General features: G+C 43.6%; 2 protein-coding genes across 2 annotated transcripts; both read left to right on the forward strand.

Moving 5' to 3' along the window:
- The first annotated feature begins 2,204 nt into the window (after positions 1 to 2,204).
- On the forward strand, positions 2,205 to 8,399 carry lrrc23 (leucine rich repeat containing 23). Its single transcript, XM_036530709.1, has 7 exons — positions 2,205 to 2,265; positions 3,080 to 3,231; positions 3,887 to 3,996; positions 5,972 to 6,234; positions 7,018 to 7,148; positions 7,612 to 7,748; positions 8,162 to 8,399. The coding sequence occupies exons 2-7, from the start codon at positions 3,103 to 3,105 to the stop codon at positions 8,397 to 8,399; spliced, it is 1,008 nt and encodes a 335-aa protein (XP_036386602.1). The 5' UTR covers positions 2,205 to 2,265; positions 3,080 to 3,102.
- A 3,795-nt stretch (positions 8,400 to 12,194) lies between these two features.
- On the forward strand, positions 12,195 to 22,034 carry tktb (transketolase b). Its single transcript, XM_036531690.1, has 14 exons — positions 12,195 to 12,485; positions 14,976 to 15,093; positions 15,294 to 15,407; positions 15,517 to 15,614; positions 16,442 to 16,633; positions 17,185 to 17,312; positions 17,576 to 17,769; positions 18,005 to 18,169; positions 18,770 to 18,926; positions 19,171 to 19,301; positions 19,401 to 19,484; positions 19,955 to 20,051; positions 20,454 to 20,573; positions 21,227 to 22,034. Exons 1-14 carry the CDS (start codon positions 12,379 to 12,381, stop codon positions 21,397 to 21,399), a joined length of 1,878 nt encoding a protein of 625 aa, XP_036387583.1. The 5' UTR covers positions 12,195 to 12,378; the 3' UTR covers positions 21,400 to 22,034.
- Positions 22,035 to 23,898: the final 1,864 nt, after the last annotated feature.

Below are 23,898 nucleotides of genomic sequence, written 5' to 3' on the forward strand. Positions count from 1 at the left end.
TTAATATAGTGATTTTTATTCTAACAAGCAAGATTTTGTTTAACTGTTGTTTCCAAATATCACTTTGCACAACATGTCTTGTGGTCAAAGAAAAGAATATATGTACAGTACTGTGACTTCTGTGTATAAGCTGTTGATATTTGATCTAAGTCTGTACTAAGTGTTGCTTTGGGTAAAAAATATGTTTCCCTCTTGCCTGGAGTATACCGTGTACATTTTCCGTTGCCTGGCTCCAAGCAAAAGGAAGATGGTTATGAACAGTCCCTCAGACATGTGGAGCTGCCCATACCTGATTTTTTTCAGAGCAGTCCTGCTTTTAAGTGAAACATGCTTTTTTTCCTCCAGTTGTGTCTTTGAAATGAGTTAAGATGTCAGAAGCTTTTTCATATGATTAAATTCAAAGCTGTCCATTCATGGTGAATGCTGATGATTTGAAGTGTGTCATATCTATGGAAATATGATGAGTAACCTCATGGCGCTGTTTGGCTTTCCATTACTGAGGTTAGCCAAGCGGTAGCCTATGTGTGAATTGTATTGAATTGTATTATGGCATGCTGCAGTTGTACTTGACAGCAGGGAGGGGCCGCTGTAGTCCACTGTAGCAAGCACCTGCAGCCTTGAGATGTATAGTTTACTTATTTTGGGGTGGTGGATTTGAACTTCTTTTTCAAATGACTAAGTGATTCATTTCCTAAGATGAACATAACCACACTGACTTCATCCCTTTAGACTTGAGGCTGTATGACATGAGTCTAGATAAACAGACCCTTTGTGTACTGTTGTCAACTGGGTTAATTTCTGACCTCTCCAGCCCTTGGCTGGGATGCACGCTGGCTCTCTGAGCACAGCTCCTCAACACCCTTGTAGGTTTAGGCTACTGATGTCATATGGACAGCACTTACAGCCACTGGGTAGTAGTCACATGAAGCCACTGGATTAGATGTCACATGCCCACCCCTAGGCTGATGCTGAGACTGGTGTCTGCAAGCTTATTCACTGACATGGACCGCAACTGGCAAAAGCGGAAAAAAATTACTTTTCTCCGTTTGTGAGGTGGTGGAGCGTTGGTGTAAAAATATGAAACATTCTAAGATTCTATGTTACAAGCTTCTATTGACTAGCTAATAATCTGTCGTTAAAACCCTTCCTCAAATGAGCAGATTTAAACTCGATTCAGACTGCCTTATTGTGGGGCTATACTCAAATGCTTGTTACATTTGATTTTACTTCTGTCAACAACAATTAGCCAGCTACAATATTGGTACATGGCAAAAACAACAAATGAAACAGAAAACTACACAAAGCAAAATCATTTCTCCCTCAGTTTCTATATTTGGGCAGCTTTTGACCTCCTGTAGAGACTATAATGTAAACTTAGGGCACTGCTGGAAGGGGATCTGGGGTCAAATGTACATGGAGATATTAAACAATTATTCAAATACATAACTATAATTATAATTACATTCAATTGCCATTTTGACCATCTCTTGGCCAACATGGTACGGGCCAAAAAACTGGAGCTTGACTAGTGAGATTGTAGTCCAGTAGTGAACATCACTAAAGTCATAACCTTTAGTGGGGACAGGACTGCCTACAGTGTCCCATACTGGGATACACACATCAAAAGCACCTGCTTATCAGGGTCTTTTACTATCACAAGTCACAGGTCGCCTACCGTGTTACTCACGATTAATTAGAGGAGCTTTCTGGTGTCGCTGATTGTGACACCGTAAAATACAGCACACTTCAGATGAAGAGTTGGGACGGTTGCGGTCCGACTGAAAGAAAAAGGATATTTGCAGTGAGAAAATGCAGCATGTTCATGGAGATTAAACACCCAGTCGTACCAGTATATACAAATTTCCTTGGTACAGTACTCTCAACAAATTTAAGGTGCGCTGTATGAAATGTCCGCGTGAATAGATAATGATTTGCAGGAAGGACTTTTCTAAGCTTGCTCTGATATCCTTGATGTACTGTTTTGGGGGGCAAATGTGCTAGCTGCATATCACCGGAGTCCTTTACGTGTTATTAACAAACATCTTTGCATATTGCTAACGCTAATAATTTCTCTTTTGATAAGATAATGTTAGGCTATATATTATCCTAAATGTAAATTCGCAATCGCCTGCATACACTTTCCCAAATGTAACTGGTTCGCCTGGTTTCGTCGACACACCGTTTCCATGGCTACAAAAGTAAACCACTTGCAGAGGAAGTAGCAAACGTTAGCTAACGTTAGCTAACAAGTTGAATCCTGCAGAGGTAAGACAACTCTACCCAACTAGCCAGCAAAATGTACAAATTGTGAGTTATTTTAGCTACATTGATTCAACTGAGCACACGTTAGTTATGTATCATGACGTGTTATGGTACGCACGCAAATTCCCTAGTAAATAATTTGACATAAAAATTGCTTGGAGTTGAATAGCGTTTCTGCTAGCTACATTTCTGAACAGAACAGTGTTACTACTAGCTACATTTCCAAACTTTCTAAATGTAAATTAAAGCTAGTTTGCTACTGTTAAATGTCCGAAAGGAAGTCTTAGACGACGTGTATTCAATTAGCCTTCTCGCTCTTTCATCTTTGCTAGTTGTACCCCGTTAAATATCTATATAGTCCCTTAGCAAAACCATAGTGAATTTTAGGTCATATGTCTGACTCGGACATGGGTATATAAAGCCTCTTACATGTTGTGTATCAAGACTGCAGTATGACCTCTGAGGCATCCAACAAGAGTAATGAACTGTAACTTACTGTGCACTGGCTGTCGTATACATTAGCCTTTGAGTATTGCAGGTTGCTCGCCACTAGGTGCGGGTATAAACCACTGGAGTGAACATTAATGCTGCAGCTAGCAAAGCAAGCAACGATGCTTACAGGAAGATGTGTTGACAAAGGCATTTCATGTTGCTTGAATGTCAGACTGATGCACACCACACAGGTATGAACGGCAGTGTTTCCCGGGAAGTGCACACAGGACAGTGTCATAAGGGGTGTTCAAAACAAGATCTGTGCTAATATTTATTCATTTTAAACACATAAAATATGACAGTGCTTGTTTGCTTCCCATGGCAGGGGCCACGTGAGCACAGAGCATCATGTCCGATGTGGAAGAGGATGATATTGCACACGGGGAGTCAGAGGGGGAAGAGGCAATGAAAGACGAGGAGGGGGAGAAAGAGGAAGAAGAGGAGGAGGAGGAGGCTGCATCTGAACAAGAAGAGCAGGTACAGTTTGGTTAATTCAGCCTTGAAAATGTGATATGTTTTTCCTAACTATTTATTGTGTAGACAAGGATTTTTGTCAAGTGAAAAGGCCTGGAAGTTGTTCAAGTCCAAATGAAAGCTGGTAATTTATATCAAGCAAGTACAAGAAAAAAAATCTTGTGTAAGAGCTTTTTAGTCATGTAATTTGATAGATACATGGCTATACTATACTGGATTTTTCAGAACACTGTTCACTCTTATTTCTTTAAGGGTTTCTTGTAAACCAAGTGACTATTCAACTTATGAATTACTGCATAACAATTTCATTACGGAATGTACAATTTTTAGAAATATTTTTTTCAAAATGTATACTGTGGCCTCTGTGCTCTTTGATATTCCTCCTTGCCAAAATAGAAGTTGCAACCAAAATGAGGGACTGTCAAGGTAAAATTCACCATCAATGAAAAAAGTCTGGAAATTAGTATTTTGCCTCATGCTGTATACAAGGAACAACAGTCCATGTGTAACCATGTACGGTAGACCAAAACAACCACTTATTGTAGCTGCGAGTGCAACAGGTAAATAGGTCAGATTTCACTCTCACATTCCTATTAATGGAGTACAGTGTGATGATGTGAGTCTTATTGTGATAGTTCTGTCTTTCCTCTGTGGTCAGGTAGAGGCGTGTTCACTGACTAAGGAAATGATAGAGCAAGGTCTATCTTTACTGTGTCGCACTGGGAATGGTCTGGCCCATGCCTTTGTCAGGCTGGATCTTAAAGACAGGTGAGCACCACGAAAGAAACAAGCAAAATGAGACAAAACCAGTAATCGTGAAGTCATCCCTGAAGCATCTTACTTACATGCTTTCCAGGTATTGTTAGATAAGGAAAGTAAAAACACATGTCAAGGATAGGGTTTTTCCTCTATGACATTGATACACTCAACTAGTACATTATGGACAATTTTATCAATGAAGAGGGATCAGATATGTCAGCAGTCAGAACCCACGCTCAGAATGTTTTAAAAAAAGTTGAATTAATTACTGCTAAAATACTGTAAGGAATAAGGAAACAAACAAAAAAAAAGAATATGAATAAAGTGAATTTAAAAGCTAATTTACTAGGGTTAGACATGCCAAGGGTGTAAATCCAACAAAATAGTCAAACACGCAAAGCTCCAGATTGATGGTAGGACTGGAATATAACTGAATAAATCAATAGTTTTATTTGCACATAACCATGAAAAAGACAATATTTTGATCCAGGGGATCTTCATAGAAGATTTGCAGATAAAACTATTTGGGATCATTAGAGTAGTGTGCAGACTCTATTTCTATTTTAAGCATGTGTATCTAGTGCAAACTCAGTGGATATCTACTCGCCACATAAGTAAGGACCACATCACATAATGAAGTTGTGGGAAAGATATTACAAGGTCAACACACAAAATATAAACGTAAAATATGGATTGCTGATGCACAAAGAGGAACATAAGAGTGACATGCTTTACAAAAATACACCAAACCTTTTGTACATATGGAGATTTAAATTTTAAAAAATTGAATTTTGTAATGAGTTTTTAAAATGTTTCATTTATTTTATTTGGCAGATGTGCTTATGTAGGGAAACTTAGAGAGGATTTGAAAATACAGTGCAAGGAATACAACAGGGCAGGCAAAAAGGAGGTGTAATACATTCTGTGAAAAAACAAAAAAAAAAAAAACTCAAAAAAATAAGCGTAAGTGCTCCAATATAAGTAATAATACAACTGAAAAAACTGTAGACAGGTATGCTTGAGGTTTTAGCCCAGCTGACACATGAGGGCAGATCTGAGTCAAACTCTAGTCTTCAGGCAGTGACTACAGTTAGGGAGTGACTCTGCTGTTCTGCTTATGTAGGTCACTCTTTCCGCCACTAAGGGGCCATGACAGAGAGGACATTGTGGAGCTTCAGAAGGGAGGGACAGGCAGACAAGCAATGGTGAAGGAGTGCAGGGCACAAGTCAGCCTGTAGGGAGAGATGAGAGCGTAAGTCTTTGGGGGTGGAGTGGTTTGAGGCCCATTACGTCAGCAGCAGAGTTCTGAGGCAGTCAGGGGCTGTAACTGCTCACTGGTGAAGAGATGTCAGGAGAGGGGAGGCCCAACAGTAGGTGGAGACAGATAAGATCAGCAAGGCTGCAAAGGCCTGAATGAGTCAGTGTGATCAGCCTGCAATGGAATTGGCTGGAAGTCCAAGCAGGTGGGAGTTGCTGTAGTCCAGGCAGGATAACACTCGGGCTTGGCCCAGCACCTGTATAGTGCGATAAGAAATGGTCAGAATCCACTAACATTCCTCTGTTTGATAAAAAAATATCCCACACTGATGTAAGCCTAAACATATTTTAAAAAACATTTCCTCACACAGAAAGCTGTAAGTGCATGGAATTACTTACCATTATTTGTAGTGGAGTCAAAAAATGAACTTACATCATGAGGTGTATTTTCTTAGATGTAGTTATTTAGAACTAATTTATACCTGAAAATTCAACCACCAGCATACTTAGAGGAGGACACTGTGTGTTGTCAACAAAATTAAATGAAAAAGGAAAACGTTATTTAAATATTAAAAGGGAAAATAAATGTGAGGATATAATTGATGAAAAGAAAAATGAAATTGAAAAGATTTGAATAAAAGGGAAAATGGTATGAGGAGATTGAACTATTCCCGTATTAATCCATGTTCAACTTTGTCTTCTCTTTTTACCCCAACCCCCCAATCAGGCGTCTGACAGATCTGACGCTGATCAGTTCCTTTGTCCACCTACGGTTCCTTGACCTCTCCTCCAACTGCCTGTCGGACCTCTCCCCAATTGCTGCCCTTGCCGAGCTGCTCTGGCTGAAGGTGGATGGAAATCTAGTTCAGGGCTTCAAAGGCCAGAATCTGGGCCAGCTGACATACCTGCAGTGGCTCAGCCTCGCCCTAAACCGTATCTGTGACACAGAAGGGATGGGAGGGGCTGCTCTGGAGAGCCTCAACCTCATTGGTCAGTTTAAGTCACTTTGAAGCCACTGAGGCCTGTGCTCAGCTATGCTGTTTTGCTGTTTGGCCTTCACTCTGAACAATACATTTCAACATCACTTCTTTCATTACATACTAGTTACACAAGATTATTAGTTTGGTAGTCTTTGGAATTAACAAAAAGGCTCTCTAAACTCCATGCTTAATATTTATCATGGTGTAGGTGGTGGCACTTGTATGTTATACCTTTCTTTGTATAGCTTTTTTGAACATATAGTGGGATGGATTACAATTGTCAGTAATCCATCCCACTATAGAAAATGATTCATGTAAATTTGCATGAACACCCCCCACCCTCAACCTACCCCAGTCCCTGAAACCACTGTCTGAAAATGGTTCAAAACATAGCATAACTATTAAGCTTTGTTTCCCAACTAGCAGCTGCCTTTGACCATACATTGGCTGATAGAGGCTTAAAAGTTTCATAGCGAGAAAGGTTTTGATGGATTTGAAACACTGTACAGTAACACAAGTGGCAGGTAGGACATCCATGGACAATAGCCAGATCACCAGTCACATGTAGTGCATTTCTCATAAATGAGGTAAGGAGTAGGGCACGTAACTAGAAGGTTGCTGGTTCACCCCATTCTACTTAACCCAGAATTGCCTCTGTAAATATCCAGCGGTATAAATAAATAACATGTAAAAATTGTAACCTATGTAAGTTGGTCTGGATAAGAGCATCTGCTAAGTAACAGTAATGTAAATGAGAACCACGTTGTTGGTGATTCGGTCCTTCTCCTCTCAGGTAACAATATCCAGCGCATCTCGGGGCTAGAGTATGGCAGGCTGACGAATCTGGTGACGCTCGAGTTGAGAGGAAATCGGCTGGAGAGCACAGACGGCATCTACCTGCCCAACCTGCGCAAGCTCTACCTGGTGCAGTACCGTACTCTGCCACATCAGCCAGTGGCTTCCATGAGCATCACTACAGCAGTCTGTCCGTTTCGGTTTTCCATTCCTCTAAACTGATGAACCTCCAATTCATCTGTTTAAAGCAAACCTTCATTCCTCCGGTTCAACACAACATACTTGATGTAACAACGCTGAAAGGTATTTGTGTGTCTTCAGCACCCTGGAATGTTGGAAAATGATCATGTCCTCAGCACTCTTGTGCATGGCCATCTCACTGTATGTGCAGTGGCCTTGCCCTTGAACCAGTTTGAAGGGTTACGGCTACACTGTCCTTCAAGTTTATTAATAATTATATATTAGCATTCTGTGTGTAACCTCAATTTTCAAAATTAATATTATTATTGATAAAAATCCAAGAGTAGTAATAGAAGGAATGTTTCTCATTGTCTGTGTCCTCCTCATGCCCTGCGCTACATGAACTCCCCAGGCCCAGAATGGGATCAAACGACTGGAGGGCCTGGACAGACTGGAGCATCTCACCACTCTGCACCTAAGGGACAACCAGCTGGAGACGCTGGATGGCATAAGTCCCAATATGAAGGCCCTGCAGTACCTAAACATCAGGTTAGAATAGTGCAGCCTCTGTATTCAGCGCTGAGCTGCTGCACCAGAGTAGACAATTACTGCTTTAAAATAGTCAGCGAGCACATATTCCTGTTGAAATTAGTATGTGGAGCCTATGGAATTATAGGGTTGTGAGTTACATATTGGTCAAAACAAAGTAACTGACATAGGGATGCTCTGTGTTTTGTCCTTCACCTGTATGTTTTAAGAGCCACAAAGAAAAAAAAAACCCTAAGGATACAAATGCATGTTAACTTGCCCCTTTACAGCTTAATATCTAAAAACTATTCTTTGGCAGATAGATGTCTATAAGAGATAGAAGATATATGTTATAGATATATTTTCTAAATTCATGTTTTTTGTTATACTGTCACCATTTGTTCTCAGTGTCGTTTCTCCTCTCTCCCTAAAAGGGGTAACCGGGTGTCTTCTCAGCGGGCGCTGCACAGCCTGGGCGAGGTGGCAGGGACCCTGCGGGCGCTGGTGCTGATGGAGAACCCGGTGGCGGACGGCGAGGACTACCGCCTGCTGGTGCTCACCCGTCTGCCGGCGCTGGAGAGGCTGGACAAGGAGGAGGTCTCCCCTGACGAGAGGGCGGAGGCCAAGGAGAGACTCGGGGTCAGTGGGAAGGAGGGAGGGTGGGGGATATGAGTCCCTATGGCTACGTCCACACACATTATATATGAGTGACTTCTTAATACCCATTTGTCCACATGTTCAGCCATACCCGTGACTAGCGCTATTCCCTCACTGAGTAGAGTAAGCAGTGAAATCACTTGCTCGGCTTGATACATTCCGCAAAGTTTCAAATTACTTGATACATTTCATATTGTTACCCTCCTTCTTACCATGTGAGTGGATGGAGACGAGGAGTAGAGAAATACTAGTAGAAAGTGTGCATGTGATTTTGTGCATGCTTTTGTCCTTCTCAGTGAAATAACCGCTACATGGTCAGCAGTGATATCAAGGCCATATGGCGTCTCTGCTGGGCTCCACAGGCCCCGGTTTGACTCTGTTAACTGCTTAGTTTGCATTGGGGAAGGGAAATCTGTAAATACAACGCTGGTGTTACTTATGCTGACATCGGTGGGCATTGCTCCTGTTGTTACATCTATAGACATTGTTGGAGTCAAGTTCACTTATTTAATGAAGCTTATTGAAATGTGTGTGAACGTAGTCTGTGTGGGTTGGGGTGGGTTGTTATGTTTGTCTCTTACCTGTGGTTGCATTGCACTGGGAAGTGTTTGGGAATGAATGACAGGAGGTGAAGGAGGGACCACTGAATGCAGCAATACATGTGTGTAACAGAACACTATGCATTTAAAATTAAAATGTGCGGCTGAAAACAATGGAGAACTAGACAAACATTAAGATGGAAAAAAGCAGGGTTTGACTTAGACTTACACATAGCAATCACAACCAGTGCAACTGCATTCATTTACCTTCTTTTTCTTTTCTTTTTTTTGTGTAGGAGTTTGAAAATGAAGATAATTCAGAACAAGACGAATACTAACTACTAACTGTAGCCACACTGACTGCCTGCTACATCCATGTGTCTGCAGCCGAGGTCCCACACCATGCCCCCAGCAAGCTTTACACGCCTACAGGGGAATAAGGGGCTGTGACAGTCAACAGTGAAGGGCTGGAAAGGAGACTGCTTTGATCTCATTGAGCCAAAGTTGCTGCAAAGATGAGGCAAAGTTGCTGTCAGAGCTGGAGCTTACATTTCTTTAGAAATAATTTCTTTAGTTACAAATATCGTGTACCTTCTTTTCAGAATAGCCCTTGGTTTGATTGGGGTCTCCCACTTTGTACTAGTGTATTAAATATCAGCTTTAAAAAAGGTCAAAATTGTGTTTCAACCAAAGTAGCTGCAATACCTGGACAGAGTTCCATATAGAAAGTGAAGATATTTATTGTAGGCCACCTATACTGTATGGTGTAGCTTGTAATGTGTTGGTGACATACTGAGTTGGGAGGCAAACGGATGTTGATACAGGTGGACTCATGCAGATTAAAAGGACTGATCACTTTCCTCTGAGTCCTATTCACTCTTTATTTAGATGATTTTAAACAGCACATTTTAAGAACAGGAGCACAAATGTGAGTATTGCTTAAATTGTTCGTTTTCACAAAGTGATCACCATTCACTAATGAATTTGCAGCTTTTGTTGTATTTTCATGTGAGGGTTTCTTCTGAATCATTTTATCATTATTACACAGTTGTTGCCATATAATTATTTGGATGGTAGAAGTTTTTGCATATTTATTATTTTTTTTACAGTTTTTCATGATCTTTAATTCAGTTTAATTTTATTACGTGATGGTGCATTCATATTTTCCCAGCAGTTCACAGTTGGGGGGTAAATGGTAAATAGTGTATTGTTACTGAGTATAAGCAATATTTTGAATCTGATTACATTTAAATTGGACAGGCATCTTTTTCTGTGTTACTTTTGGTTGAACCATGTTCAGGGGGTGTGTCTTGTGTGTGCCAAATAAAATACAGCTCATGTGAAATGGACTGAAATACAACACAATTCAGTTGCCACACAAATGTAAGTATGATACTATAACTAAAGCCAAAGAGGGATTTTGGCTCCCCTTTCCCCCAGAATCTTGGCTCCATGTAAGCCTTAACCCCCCCTTTCCAGCTCTGACTCTCAGCAACACCAATTCCCTGTAAGTGCCAGCAGGGCACATTAGGAATCCTTGAATCTGGAGCTCTGCCCATACAATCATTAGATTGTGCTGCATGTTGCCATGCAGCCGCAGAATGTGGATCTGAATCCTGCAAGACATATTTCTGTTTTCTACTGTCTGATTAGCTGCTCCTGCCAAAGCTCCTGACTTCTCAGGCAGTTTTATGCCACACGTCCATCGCGGCATGGTTTAGAACAGAATCCATGTATTATCAGAGCATTCTTGTAAATTCTGTAAATGGATGCCATTTTGTTTCCAAACTGTCAGACTTTAATAAGGACAGCGAATGCCAGAGTGAAGAGGTGAAGAATGAGGTGTGGAGGACCAGGAATGTTTTGTTGAAATAGCTTCCGCTTTAAGACACACAAGAAGAGACAAGGGTTTGGCACATAACAATAGGAACTCAGAAACTGTGACAAAATTCTGTTATGTTGAAAAGGGGATTTCCCTTTAAGTCTCTCACGTCTGTGTAAATACCTTGGTTTTTGAATGTCCTTCAAAGATCATATGTTAGTGTCTTATTTTTCTCAGATGATCAGATATGAATAATTGATGTGAATACAGAATTGGTGATTCCAAAAACACAGAGAATGCTTCGCTAATGCCATTTTATCTCACTGTATTTCACTCCTTCTGTTATATGAAAGAGGAAGCTACCATGCATGCTGTATTATTGACCCAAACCTACTACATATTTTTAGAATGATTTTGCAGTTATAGCCGTGAGTCAGAGCAGTGTATCAATAATAAAGTAGAACAGAGAATTTGGACGTTGCACAAGAAATGAATCCTCTTGCCTTGTCTCTTGTTTCACCCAGTAACAATGAGAGAGCAAAACTGCCCAGACACTTCCTTGTTGGCAGCAACCGACTAGCTTCGAGTAAATAGAGGAACAGAAGGGAAATATTTGAGGAACTAGGTGTGTGGAAGTTCAGGTATTAGCACATATCTCTATTTCACTGGGATTTATGTTAAGGAAATGGTTTCCTTTGAAAGGCATGCCAGAGTGGATGGGCTACATCCCGTCGTTTGAATCAGAACTTGATCAGATCACTTTTCTCTTTATCTGCGCGATGTGTGCTAAATCTACTGTACATTTACCTGTGGTTCGGCATATCACTGGCTTCGGCAGTGATTTCAGTAAAATGTAGCCTGCTGCACTCAAACGGCAGACAGCGGAACTGCGCCCACCACAGCTATGACTTTGCAATTTAGATGAAGCTACTGCCAAAGGATTGGTTGTCCCACGCGTTGTAGTTTCTGCTTTTATGTAGCTCTATGGAACTACTAAGAACGTCTCTTTTCATCCGGAACATCACACAGTCTGCTTAACGATTCTCAGATACATTAATACCCGTATGGTTAATTTCAATTTTCATATCGTCTTGAGGTTGCGATTCGCTTAGGATAGGGTAGCATTTATTTAAAAAAAAAAACTATCATGCAAGTCGTGGACGTAAAATCAACGTGAAAGACATACACAAGAGTCCATACTGTCGAATTTCCAAATGAAACGTAATTGTTACAAATGACATACGACAGAAGTTCAAACTGCGCGCGCAGCTGGCCAACTTGAACTTAACTGCTTCGTATGAACTGCAGTCATTATTTCTATATAATCTAATTGAGAAACATGTAGCTTGCAATTACACCAGCAGTACTGCAAACTCCTCCTTCTTGCCGGGGAATTTGCACTTGCTCCAATGATGAGATAAGGTGGGAGGGCAGTCTGTGACACTCGCTTTAAAATCAGAGCGACAGCGACCCTGCAACGTTGCTTGCTGCACGTCTAGGAAGAGACGGGAAAGACGCACGGGCAACGCCAGGTGTTCGCACAGCACTGCACGTGGAGCTCCTGTGGCTGAAGGATCTTAAAGGCTCTATATAATCTTGAACGAGTGCTAAGCATTTCAGGATAAACTTGAAAATGGCCAACTATCACAAACCCGACGAGAAAACCCTGCAGGGCCTGAAGGATGTTGCGAACAAGTTGAGGATTCACTCCATCAAGGCGACATGCGCCTCGAACTCTGGGTAAATTAAGTGCTGAATTTATGCTCAGTTAGCTAGCCTTTTCTTAGTTAGTTGGGTAACGTTACCATAATTGTTCAGTAACCGGCCCGTATGGGTAATATAGCTAGTGAGCAAGCAACGTGCGTATCACTGGTCCAATTAGCTAGCTAGCTAGCTAGCTGAGCCAAAGTTGTCTGAATTCCTACTAGGTAACTATTGTATGCATAAAAGGGAGTAGCTAGAACGTTCGTAAACTGCCATTTTAATAACTGGAATATGTAGCGGGCTTGCAATGTTTCAATTCGTCCGACACAAAAAGAGGGCCTACTTACACTGACTAGCTTGCGGCGTTGGTTTGGCCTGTCACCCTTTTCTCAAAATCGAATATAGCCAAATTAAATCGCCAGTCCAGGTAAGAAACAGGTGGGTTGGATACTTAGATAGTTAGCTGTGTATAAAATATTTAGCTAGGTAGCTGCTTGCACAGTCGATTACGACATACGTGAAAGTATAGCTAAGTAGCGACCTAAAGTAGCGAGCTATTTTAGGTCTAAATAATTGGCTTGGTGCATTTTTACAACTTTCAAAACCACGTTCGTCCGTACTCGGAAAATTAGCCAGTTGTAAGACTGTTGCATCAAACACATTATTATGACTAGATGGCTAGCGGCAGATTGACAGATTTCTTATGCTAGGAGCTATCTTGCTAACAGAAATCACATGGTCAGGGGGAGGTAGTCTCGTGGTAACATGGTTAATTTTTTCATAGTTGCGACCCCGCAGCATGATGAAAAGTAGCTGCTGGAGACAGGTTTCCTGGCAGACGAGGCTAGAGCAATTTTACTTAATTATTCTTCTGGGTACTTTATCCACCACTTTGACTTGGCTGTCTCCCGACGGAGCGTTAGAATTGTGTGAACCACAGTCTGCGTAAACCTAATCGACGAGCCACCTGATGTTGGGTTTGGGGCGTCGTTTAATTAATATGCAACGTATGCATGACTTAAAATTTATTCGTAACTAAATAGAATGCTTATATTACGACTTACTGTTCAGAGGCTAGCTTTGTATTAACATGTGCATTGCGAAGTGTGGTCAGTTGGAGCAAATTCTGGCCTTCCTCGCTAATGGTTAAGAAATTGAGATCGCTAAAGGTGATCATAAGCTAATCGTTCGAATGGGCGGTCAGTGCAGGCATGCACAAGGACGGTCGGTGTCCGAATCGATGGCGCGTCGTGGAAAAACACGTTAAAGATTGATGGATAAATCCATTTAAAGATAGAGGGCAGTATACAGGCGCCGATTCATTGCACGCTTCATCGAAAGCTATGTGTATAAAATAAGTTTGAGGCTTCCAGTCAGAATGTCCAGACTCAGTTCACTCATTTGGATCAAGTAATGTGAAACGCTCTTATATCTAAGGGAAAGTGCGTAACTCTTGCATAAATGTATAACCTAACGAATGACTTTCTTGACTTTTCGGTATAGGTGAACTCAGCGTGACATGATCAAGGGGCAAAAAAATCAGGCAATGTTGCACTGTGATATGGTTGATGTGATGAACGTTAAGTAACTCGATGCATGCGCGTTACGTTTGCTCTCACCGAGTTTAACCGAATTCAAGATCAAGCTTTCATTTGTCATTAAATAAACTGTAGGCTAAAATAGCATTTAAACATGCATGTGGTTCCTACTAGCCTCAGTTATTGACTAATTAGAGCACCCCTAAAGCTGGCGGGCAGTCTTACGTTATTTAGGCCAAAAAAGCAGTGGAGGCTGGACCTACACCTGCTCTTGTGTGAAATTTTGTGTTGGAGTTTGGAACCATTAAAGGGTCACTGTATCTGTGGCGCACACTGGTGCTTGAGAAATGAGCAAATGCCCTTGCCCAAGTGCTCTGTTGCAAGTCACTGTCACGAATCTGGTGCTGACAGAGGCAGAATGTCAGCAGTGCAAATCTCTGCACTGTACATCGGTATCTTCCAATCACACTTGTTCGTCGCTGTCCACACCCCCTTCCTCACTCTGACTGCTCACAGTTTAGCCCATACACTTTGTCTACTCTGTACTTGGTATGGGTTTTGAAGCAATTAGCATCTTATTTATTTTACTTATTACACAAAGCAACCTTTCACAAGAAAATGTACAGGTGTGCCTAATCCCCATTACTGTTGGAAATGGAAATGGAAATGGAAATGAAGTTACAGAAGCCTAAATTAAGCTAGTGACCTAACCCTGGATTAAGCACTGACTTTGAAACCCCTTCCAGTAGGTAGCTTACTTCTCCTTGTAGGATGAAGCCTGCCATTGTGCTACAACTGTTTGTGCGTGTGTGTATATACCATGTCCCTGGTGTTACCTACTTTTAAACTTGTCTGTAGATTTCGGCCAGAGCTGATTGAACCATAACCTTGGAATGTTAACACGCATGTCTGTGGAATGGTGTGATATTTGGCAGTTTCCCATGCATAAAGGTTGTCAGCAGATGTTAACGGGTTTGTGTTGTTCCAGACACCCAACATCATGCTGCAGTGCTGCGGAGATCATGTCTGTACTCTTCTTCCACACCATGCGCTACAAAGCCAGTGACCCCCGAAACGCCTGCAATGACCGCTTTGTCATGTCTAAGGTGTGTGTCTCTTCAGTGTAGTTCCCTCCCCACATCAACTACAAATGGTCATTCTCCGCACTCTCATTCAGCCGTTTGGTGTAATTCAGGTCCAAAAAGGCACTCTTGTGTTGTGGGTGTGAATGAACTCTAATACACTGTGGGTTTTTTTTTTTTTTTTTTTCTTGCAGTCTTAATGGGTGTGTGCTTTTTATTTTCAGGGTCACGCCGCCCCCATCCTTTACGCTGCCTGGGCTGAGGCAGGCTATGTTAAGGAGGCGGAGCTCCTGAACTTGCGTAAGATCGACTGTGAGCTGGAAGGACACCCAACTCCTGTGAGTGATGTGCTATACGCGTGAGTCGCACAAATCTAGCTAGACAGAGCGGGTTGGTGTTGGTGTTTCTCCTTTTATGAGTAACTGAGCCTTGTCTGCTGCTTCACAGAAACTGGCGTTTGTGGATGTGGCGACTGGCTCACTGGGACAGGGTCTGGGGGCTGCGTGTGGAATGGCCTACACAGGAAAGCATTTTGACAAGTCCAGGTACTGAAACGCTAACACTGCCCAGACTCCGACTCTAAAAACAATTCTTTCAGTAGCTCTGTCCCGAGTGGCCTTACTCAGCGTCCCTCTGTAACCTAGCTTACCCATTTCCTATCCTGCAATAGTCACACAATAGTCCTGTAAAATGACCTCTGACCTTAATCCTGGAACTTGGCAGGGACCTAGTTGTGTGCAACTAGGCCACAGGACCATTTTTTTTTTTTCTTTTTTTTTCCTAAATTTGTGTTAGTCTAGCTGTGAATTGCCGGTCAGGTATGTCCAACTTTGCTGCTTATGTTAATGCAGAGTGCAGCTGAATTTTGTGGAATGGAAATTCAAATGGTCCGTTACTGATGCTGCTCCTGTGAAACACTGCCGCTATTGTCTCATCCCAAACAAATGGGTGCAGTGTAGTGAAGCTCTGCCCACTTCTGCGCCGTGATCTAAAGATGCGTCCATGCGTGCCCAATTTCTGTTAGGCCTCCCGCTCTTCAAAGAAGCGCTCTCCACTGGCTTGGAGTGTTCTGGCAGTGGGAGAATGCATGTGTGGATTGGTTGGTTTTTTTCACTGCCGGGCGGCAGTGTAGCATAGTGGTTAAGGAGCAGGGCTCGTAACCGAAAGGTTGCTGGTTCAATCCCTGCTGGGACACTGCTGCTGTACCCTTGGGCAAGGTACTTAACCCACAGTTGCCTCAGTAAATATCCAGCTGTGTAAATGGATAACATTGTAAAGAACTGTAACCTATGTAAGTCGCTTTGGATAAAAGCGTCTGCCAAATGAATAAATGTAAATGTAAATGTACCCACCTTCACTGTTCCCCTCTCAGCTACCGGGTGTACTGCTTGCTGGGGGATGGCGAGTGCTCGGAGGGCTCCGTGTGGGAGGCCATGGCCTTCGCCGCCTACTACCGCCTGGACAATCTGGTGGCCATCCTGGACGTGAACCGGCTGGGCCAGAGTGAGGCGGCGCCGCTGCAGCACGACATGGAGACCTATCGCAAGCGATGCGAAGCCTTCGGGTACGTGCACCGCCCCCCTCTGCCGCGTGGGTCGACCCTCACAGTGCATTGAATGAGCCCTCAGTTTGTGCTTTTTCTCTCTTCTAGCATTAATTCTCCGGCTTTCCCAGTCTCTGTTTGGGGAAAAATTGGGTGTCGTATAACATTTGCAGATGGACCTGTAATGCAGGGTTTGTGCAGACCTCGTTCCTAGAGGGCCGCAGTGGAACACTGGGTGTTTTGTTACGGCTTGGCACAAGATTGTAACCGTTAGGGAGAGAGTCGCCTCACCTGCTCTTCCAGGTGGAGCTGCTGGCCAAGTTGCCACCCAAGCAGCTACAGGGTTACACCAGGCAACCGCTTTGAGGTGGCTTCATTTTGGTGAGTGAAGCGCTGAGGCACCTTAACTGGCCGGCCCTGTGGCCCTCTCGGAACGTGGGTTGTCCAGTGTAAGGCCGTGCAATAGTTTCCTCGCAAAAGGGCTCCAAGTTACTTACTGTGATGTAGTCTAATAACTGGACGGTGTCCCAACATGTCTGCAGTTGACACATGCCTCTCCTCTTCACCCTCAGCTGGAACACCTATGTGGTAGATGGCCATGATGTGGAGGAACTGTGCAAGGCTCTGTGGCAGGCCCAGCAGGTCCAGGGCAAGCCCACAGCCATCGTAGCCAAGACCTTCAAGGGCAAGGGACTCTCGGGTGAGTGCTGGGTGCGGCTCTTTCCTGCTAATGCAGCAAGCTGAAACGATTGCAGTTGTGGCTGTTTAAAATTTACAAAAGTAAATTGTGATGCTGTGAATTGGGCCAGAGCTCTTATTTCTGGGGTGCCGATACCCCTGTTAAATGGCTTTTCATCATTTGGGCCAGACGGAGAGTAGAAACGATGAGTCATTGCTCCCGGCAGCCAGGTGTATGGCGGCGTATCAGTATCTGTGACGCCGGTGCTGATCTCGCCACTGCAGGGATTGAGAATGAAGACAACTGGCACGGCAAGCCCATCCCCAAGGACCGCGTGGAGGCCCTGCTGGCCGAGCTCCAGGCCCAGATCCAGACCAACAAGCCGCTGTGCCCCGAGCAGCCTGTGGATGACGCCGCAGCTGCAGACCTCTCCCCCATCACCCTTCCCTCTCCACCAGAGTACAATCTGGGTGATAAGGTATGTGAGCAAAAGGCATGCATCCCTAACTTTAGGCTTCTTTGGTATCTGCCAAGTCAGATTGCTGACTTGTTGATATCTAGTTGATATTATGATCTGAGGTGCCATGCATGTCTCTCTTATTTTTTAATTTTTTTTTTTTTTTGCGCACTGGTCTGGTTGAGGGTTTTATTTTCTCCTTTCTGTTAACGCTGGTTGTGACCTGGCAACCCGCCTCTCTGTCCTCTCAACCCAGATGGCAACCCGTCGTGCCTACGGCGTGGCCCTGGCCAGGCTCGGGCAGAGAAGCCAGCGGGTGGTGGCCCTCGACGGAGACACCAAGAATTCCACCTTCTCAGACATGTTCAAGAAGGCCCATCCAGACCGCTACATCGAGTGCTTCATCGCTGAGCAGAACATGGTGAGAGGAGGCCGCTGGGAGCGGTGCGAGAATCCTAACCCCCCCCCCTAATCCGCTCCCGTTTACGATAATCCACTGCTATTTGCCGTAACGGGGTAATCTGCTTTCCTCTTATCTTACTACATTTACTCCAGGTGAGACCTATAAATGGCAGCAAACCCCCTGTGCTCCTCCCACCTTTTCCAGCCCCCTCACCTCTGTGTTAACCAAATGTTGGTATAGTCTAAAGTGAAATGACAATTTTTTTCATTCATTGCTTAATTGTCCTCTTGCTGGGTGTATTGCAGTGCTTTTATCTGACGTTCCTGCTCTGTAAAGCAAGTGAACTTAATTTGACTATGGAGAGCTTTGAACAGTGGCCTAACAGTTACTTGTATGCAGATAAGTCTAGCAATGCAGACTTTGTTTGTTCTCAATGAGGACTTTGTGCTGTGTGAAATGACTAGAATGGGTTTTTCTGTAGAAAATATTGCTGTGTGTGTGTGGATGAGAGTCATGTGTCTTGAGTCTCTGCATGAGGCCCTGTTCATTCTCACTGAATCATTTATGCTGTTGATACTGTGCTGATGTACTGTGCTAACATGCTATTTGCTGCTCTAGGTGAGCGTTGCGATTGGTTGTGCCACACGCGATCGCACAGTGGCCTTTGCCAGCACCTTCGCCGCCTTCCTGTCCCGGGCGTATGACCATATCCGCATGGCAGCCATCTCTCAGTCCAATGTCAACCTGGTTGGCTCCCACTGCGGCGTCTCCATAGGTGAGCAGCTAAATGTATGGAGCCCCTAGTGGAAGGGAGGACTCATTGTCACTTTGTATAATACAAATGCATACTGTGCAGGACTGTTTTAAATTCATGCCAGCCAGTAGGTCACTTCCTAGAATTATTATTCCCTGTCCTACATGGAATAAACCGTTGCAGGTTTAATTTCACACCTGTAAAATTGTTTGGATTGAAGGCGTGTTTGAGAGTCACCCCCTGTGTCTGTCCTCCTCGTGCCCAGGTGAGGACGGTCCCTCCCAGATGGCCCTGGAGGACTTGGCTATGTTCCGAGCAATCCCCACCTGTACCGTCTTCTACCCCAGCGACGCCGTCTCCACAGAGAGGGCAGTGGAGCTGGCTGCCAACACCAAGGTGAGCCTTGGTGGGGTGTTGTAGGGGTTGGAGGCTATGAGGAAGGAATGTGGGTTTGGATCTTTTAATCTGACTGGTTTGGTTTTTGTCTCCCCCTAGGGGATCTGCTTCATCAGGACCAGTCGGCCAGACACAGCTGTGATCTACTCTCCCCAGGAGAAGTTTGAAGTGGGACAGGCCAAGGTATTGAGGTGTTTTGCTTCAAACTGCCTTTTAACTCTTTGGATGCTGTAATGCTTTACCATGAGGGCTGAGGCAGGGGAGCTCAACTGTAACCAATGTGTAACTGCCTAGATGAAGTAAAGTTTCTATTTGGCACTAGAAGCCCTGCCTATCAGTGCGGATAACAGGGCAAGGATTTATTTGGCCAGTTTAATATCTCATCCAAAGGATAGCAACTCGTATTTCCAAAATGCAAGTCCCCAATGTGGAGGACACTGCTTTGTGCAGAGATGATTGCCTTTTCTGGTCCAGTCTGATTTAAGCCTAGTAATTTCAGGTCGTCCATCCAAGTAGCCTACTAGTCAAGCCCATCTTGGCTTCAGCCATTTGGCAGAATGCTACCAGGCTGCTAAGGGTTAAGAGAATGATGCTCAGTTTGTCTGCTTGTTTGTCCATATGTGATTTTTGTCTTTTGGTCTGGTTACATGTAGGTTGTGCGTCACTCAGGCAGTGACAAAGTAACAGTGATCGGGGCTGGAGTGACTTTGCATGAAGCTCTGAAGGCAGCAGATCAGCTGGCTATGGAAGGTGAGTATGACCCCTGCTGGCTGAATGAGGTATGACATGTATAGTCATTTGAGAGAGTGATGATATAAAAAGGTTACAAAAAGGGCATGGGATTCAAAACTTGGTAAAGTAGGACATTTTAGCTGAGTTTACTGTTAAGCTGTGTCTGTCGCTATACTTGCTGTATGCACTTTTGTAAGTCACTTTGGATAAAAGTGTCTGCTAAATAAATAAATGTAAATGTCTCTAGTATTTTAACGGAGGCAGAGAATTTAAGATTCAGAAGGTTAGGGTACATTTTGAAAGTCCTTTACACTATTGTACGCAATAGATGAGTGGGTTGTACAGTTGCAAGACTATTAGCTGCTGTATTTGGTTTCTCTCAGCAAAAGTATTCATGTGATCACTTTCCTGTTGATACAGGTGTGAACATCCGAGTGATTGACCCCTTCACCATCAAGCCCCTGGATGCAGCCACAATTGTGTCCAATGCCCGGGCCACAGGAGGGAGGGTGATCACTGTGGAGGACCATTACAAAGAGGGTGCGGCACCCTTAATTCTTGTCACAGACACCAGCTGTATATACAGGCTTAGTCATAGCTGAACTCTAAACTAGAACTTGAAAATGAACTCTACATAGTGTGTATAACTGTGTAGCACAGACACATTTGTTTTTGCAGTAGGTGGACCGCATATTTGGTGTTAAAGTGGTGCTGAGTGATCTTCACTTAAGATTTCAGGAAACATTCTGGTCTGTTACAATTATTGATTTATGGTCTATATGTGCTGCACATGGAAGTAACTCAAAGTGCTGTAATCTAATGGGCTGTTCCTCAACTTATCTTCCTTCCTCAACCACCAAAATAACTTCTTCCTAAACCTGCTGGACTGCTTAGTATTCTGTAAACCATACTGCAAGTGAATGCCATTATTCAAATAGGCAGAGGTCATTGAGTAAGGAGTGCATTTTGGAAGTTGCAGTGCAGATAGTTGGTGCAAGGAAAGACTGTACACTCAGTTGCGTGGGCTTGGTACTGCAAGCAATGCATGAAGAATTTAAGTAGGCAGAACACATCTCGACATGTGTGTCTCACACCTAATTGAACATCAAAACTGAGAGTCTGTAGTTTAAACTGAACTTGGTGTGTGCTCACGCTAAGCGGGTCGTCCCCCCCCCCCCCCCCCTCTCTCGCAGGTGGCCTGGGTGAGGCGGTATGCGCGGCGGTGGCGGAGGAGCCCGGCATCGTGGTGCATCGCCTGGCCGTCACCCGCGTGCCGCAGAGCGGGAAGCCCCAGGAGCTGCTGGACCTCTACGGCATCAGCGCCAAGAGCATCGCGGCAGCCGTCAGGGCCACCTTCGCCAACTGAGCGCCTGGCAATCCCCCACCCCACCCCAACCCGACCGTCACCCCTGACCGCCCAGTCTCGGCACTAACTCTGTAGTCCCCTAGCACTTTCAGATGCTAATTTGTGTATTAAAGCAGGAGAATTTATTCTCGTCAGGGGAGACCGCAGTAGAGGTATGCTTAATCCCTGTGTAGTTGTGTCCCTCCCAAACCCCAACCCCCTGTTTGCACTGAGTTTTGCGCTCCATTCCAAGGTTTTGAATTGTCTAACCTGTAACTCTCCTGTATTGATAACCTTCAGACAGGATTCCATTCCATTTTGTGTAGTGTTCATGAAGGTCATTCAGGCTCACCAGCCAAATTGAATTCCTTTTATTTTGTGAACCTTTAACAATCCCAAATTAATGGGTCATTCCAGTGAAGTCTGTGGCAGAGGGCTTGGTGTGGCACCTGATTAATCAGGATGACTTACCAGGGTAATGGGAAGGTTTTGATTTTGTGCAGTTTATTCCTCTGGAGTTAAGGTGATTACTTCTACATTCTTGAAATTTGTCCAGCCATTGTCTTGTAAACAGGTCTTAGGACTTTGAATACAAGTATGTGTTTCCTGTATCCATCAAAACTCCTTCATTTCAGCCCCCCCCCCCCCCCCCCCCCCAACATTCCCTCTTAAAAGCCAATTCAGTTTTAAAATGTGGTTCTAAGATACCTTCCAGTTGTAATCAGTTCACTTTGGTTTTGTGTAAATTGAACATTCCATAGTTACTGCACATGAGGTTGATCTTTGTCCCCCCCCACCTCCCTCCTTTTGTTGTCATGGTGTGAATGCATTTTCTTAACTATAGGAACTCTGCAGTAGGCATTCCCCATTTAAGCTGTTCCAAACGGTTGTGTTACCAACTTGACTGGCATATTTCCAAATGTGCCGCTTAAAATGCCTGTGAAGGAGTGCAGGCCATTTGCATATGCACAAAAGCAGCTTTTGAAATCCTCAATGCTAGACGCTTTAAGCCCACACACAGCTAATGGATAATGCGTCCGTCAACGGCCATCTTGCCTCCTGATATGAAAGTGCTGGTTTGCCACCAAGCATTCATTGAATTTTGCAAATATCCAAGTTGTAGTTCTGTTACTGAAACAATGTGTGGCAGTCAGGCTGTTTGTGTGTTTGTGTGTGAGAACTTATCACTGGTTTGTGTTGCCTTGGTTATGGTGTATTGAGGATCATAATAAAACCGAGACACCCTTACAATTTGTCTTTTTAATGAACTTTTGATACATATTCTTTCCAGTGATTGAGCTCAAAATACTGTATGTAGTAAGGTGTTGAAGACATTACAACATGCATAACAGGAGGAAGCATTTTCTCATTATTGGATCAAACCACCCTCACGACTTTGTGTACGCATTGTAATTGCTAGACCTTTGTAGATTCCTCCTAAAGCCAAATGTGCATTGGGGTGGTACATAGCAGTAATGTAAATCCCTTCCACACATAAATGCTTCCTCTTGTGTTTAGCTGAAATTAAGACACACAGGTGTAGTACGCATGGTGCAGTACGTGATGGTACAAAACAGCAGTCCAAAACCCACCCTGCACGGCATCTACATATTCGCACACAGTCTTCTCCAAACCATATGCTTATAAACGCAGCAGTTGGTACAAATCCATGCAGAGCCTCACTGAAGCCTGTAGCTTTGAACAGGACAGTGATGCTGCCCAACAGCATGTATGAAGTTACTCATTATACATAGACACAGCTGTAGACACCCATTGGCCTCTTCCTTGTTCAGAGTACAGGGCCTTGCAGTAGGTGTGTCTGTCTTCAGGACACAAGTCCACAGATTCATTTACCTATTGTTAATCATAGAAGCAGAACGTGTTTACTACAATCCTCACAGGCTTGAAAAGGAGTTTCATTTTCAAATGCAATCACCTTCTGTAAGACACCTTGCAAGCTTTATTCAGGTAAGGTGGCTTAAAATGTACTTTTTACTGTATTAGTCTGCTGTATCAAGGTTAGAAGTAGGTAAACATGTTGCAAGTGGAAAATATGTTCCACATAAAATATTTAGTGTGAATGTTGGTAGGGAGACAGCTTTGAGTGGGACTTGGTACAAGAGAAAAGCCACAAGGAACATGAGAATGTGAATTCAGTGCATAAAATGCTAAAACCTGTTCCTCAGGTTTTATAAGGAATACATTTTACATTTGGTTACATTTTCATTGTTTAGCAGATGCTTTTGTCACGAGGGTTACAAAGTGCATTTAATAAAGTGGCATGAAAGATAGCGCTGAGATAAATAGAGCGTACATGCTGTGATACATAAGTGCGCTACAAGGTACCCTATAGTAAGACTATAATACACCTAACAAAGAAGCTACTGTACAGTAAAACTTACACAGTAAAGCATTGCTAAGTATTAATTACTACACAAAAGGGGAGAATTTGAGCTTGGTAAAGGGATCCAAGAGGCAGTCTGAAGAGGTGAGACTTTAGTCAGCCAGTTACTCTACTAT

This window comes from Megalops cyprinoides, chromosome 6 (genome assembly GCF_013368585.1).
Source record: "Megalops cyprinoides isolate fMegCyp1 chromosome 6, fMegCyp1.pri, whole genome shotgun sequence".
Classification (NCBI taxonomy): Eukaryota; Metazoa; Chordata; class Actinopteri; order Elopiformes; family Megalopidae; genus Megalops; species Megalops cyprinoides.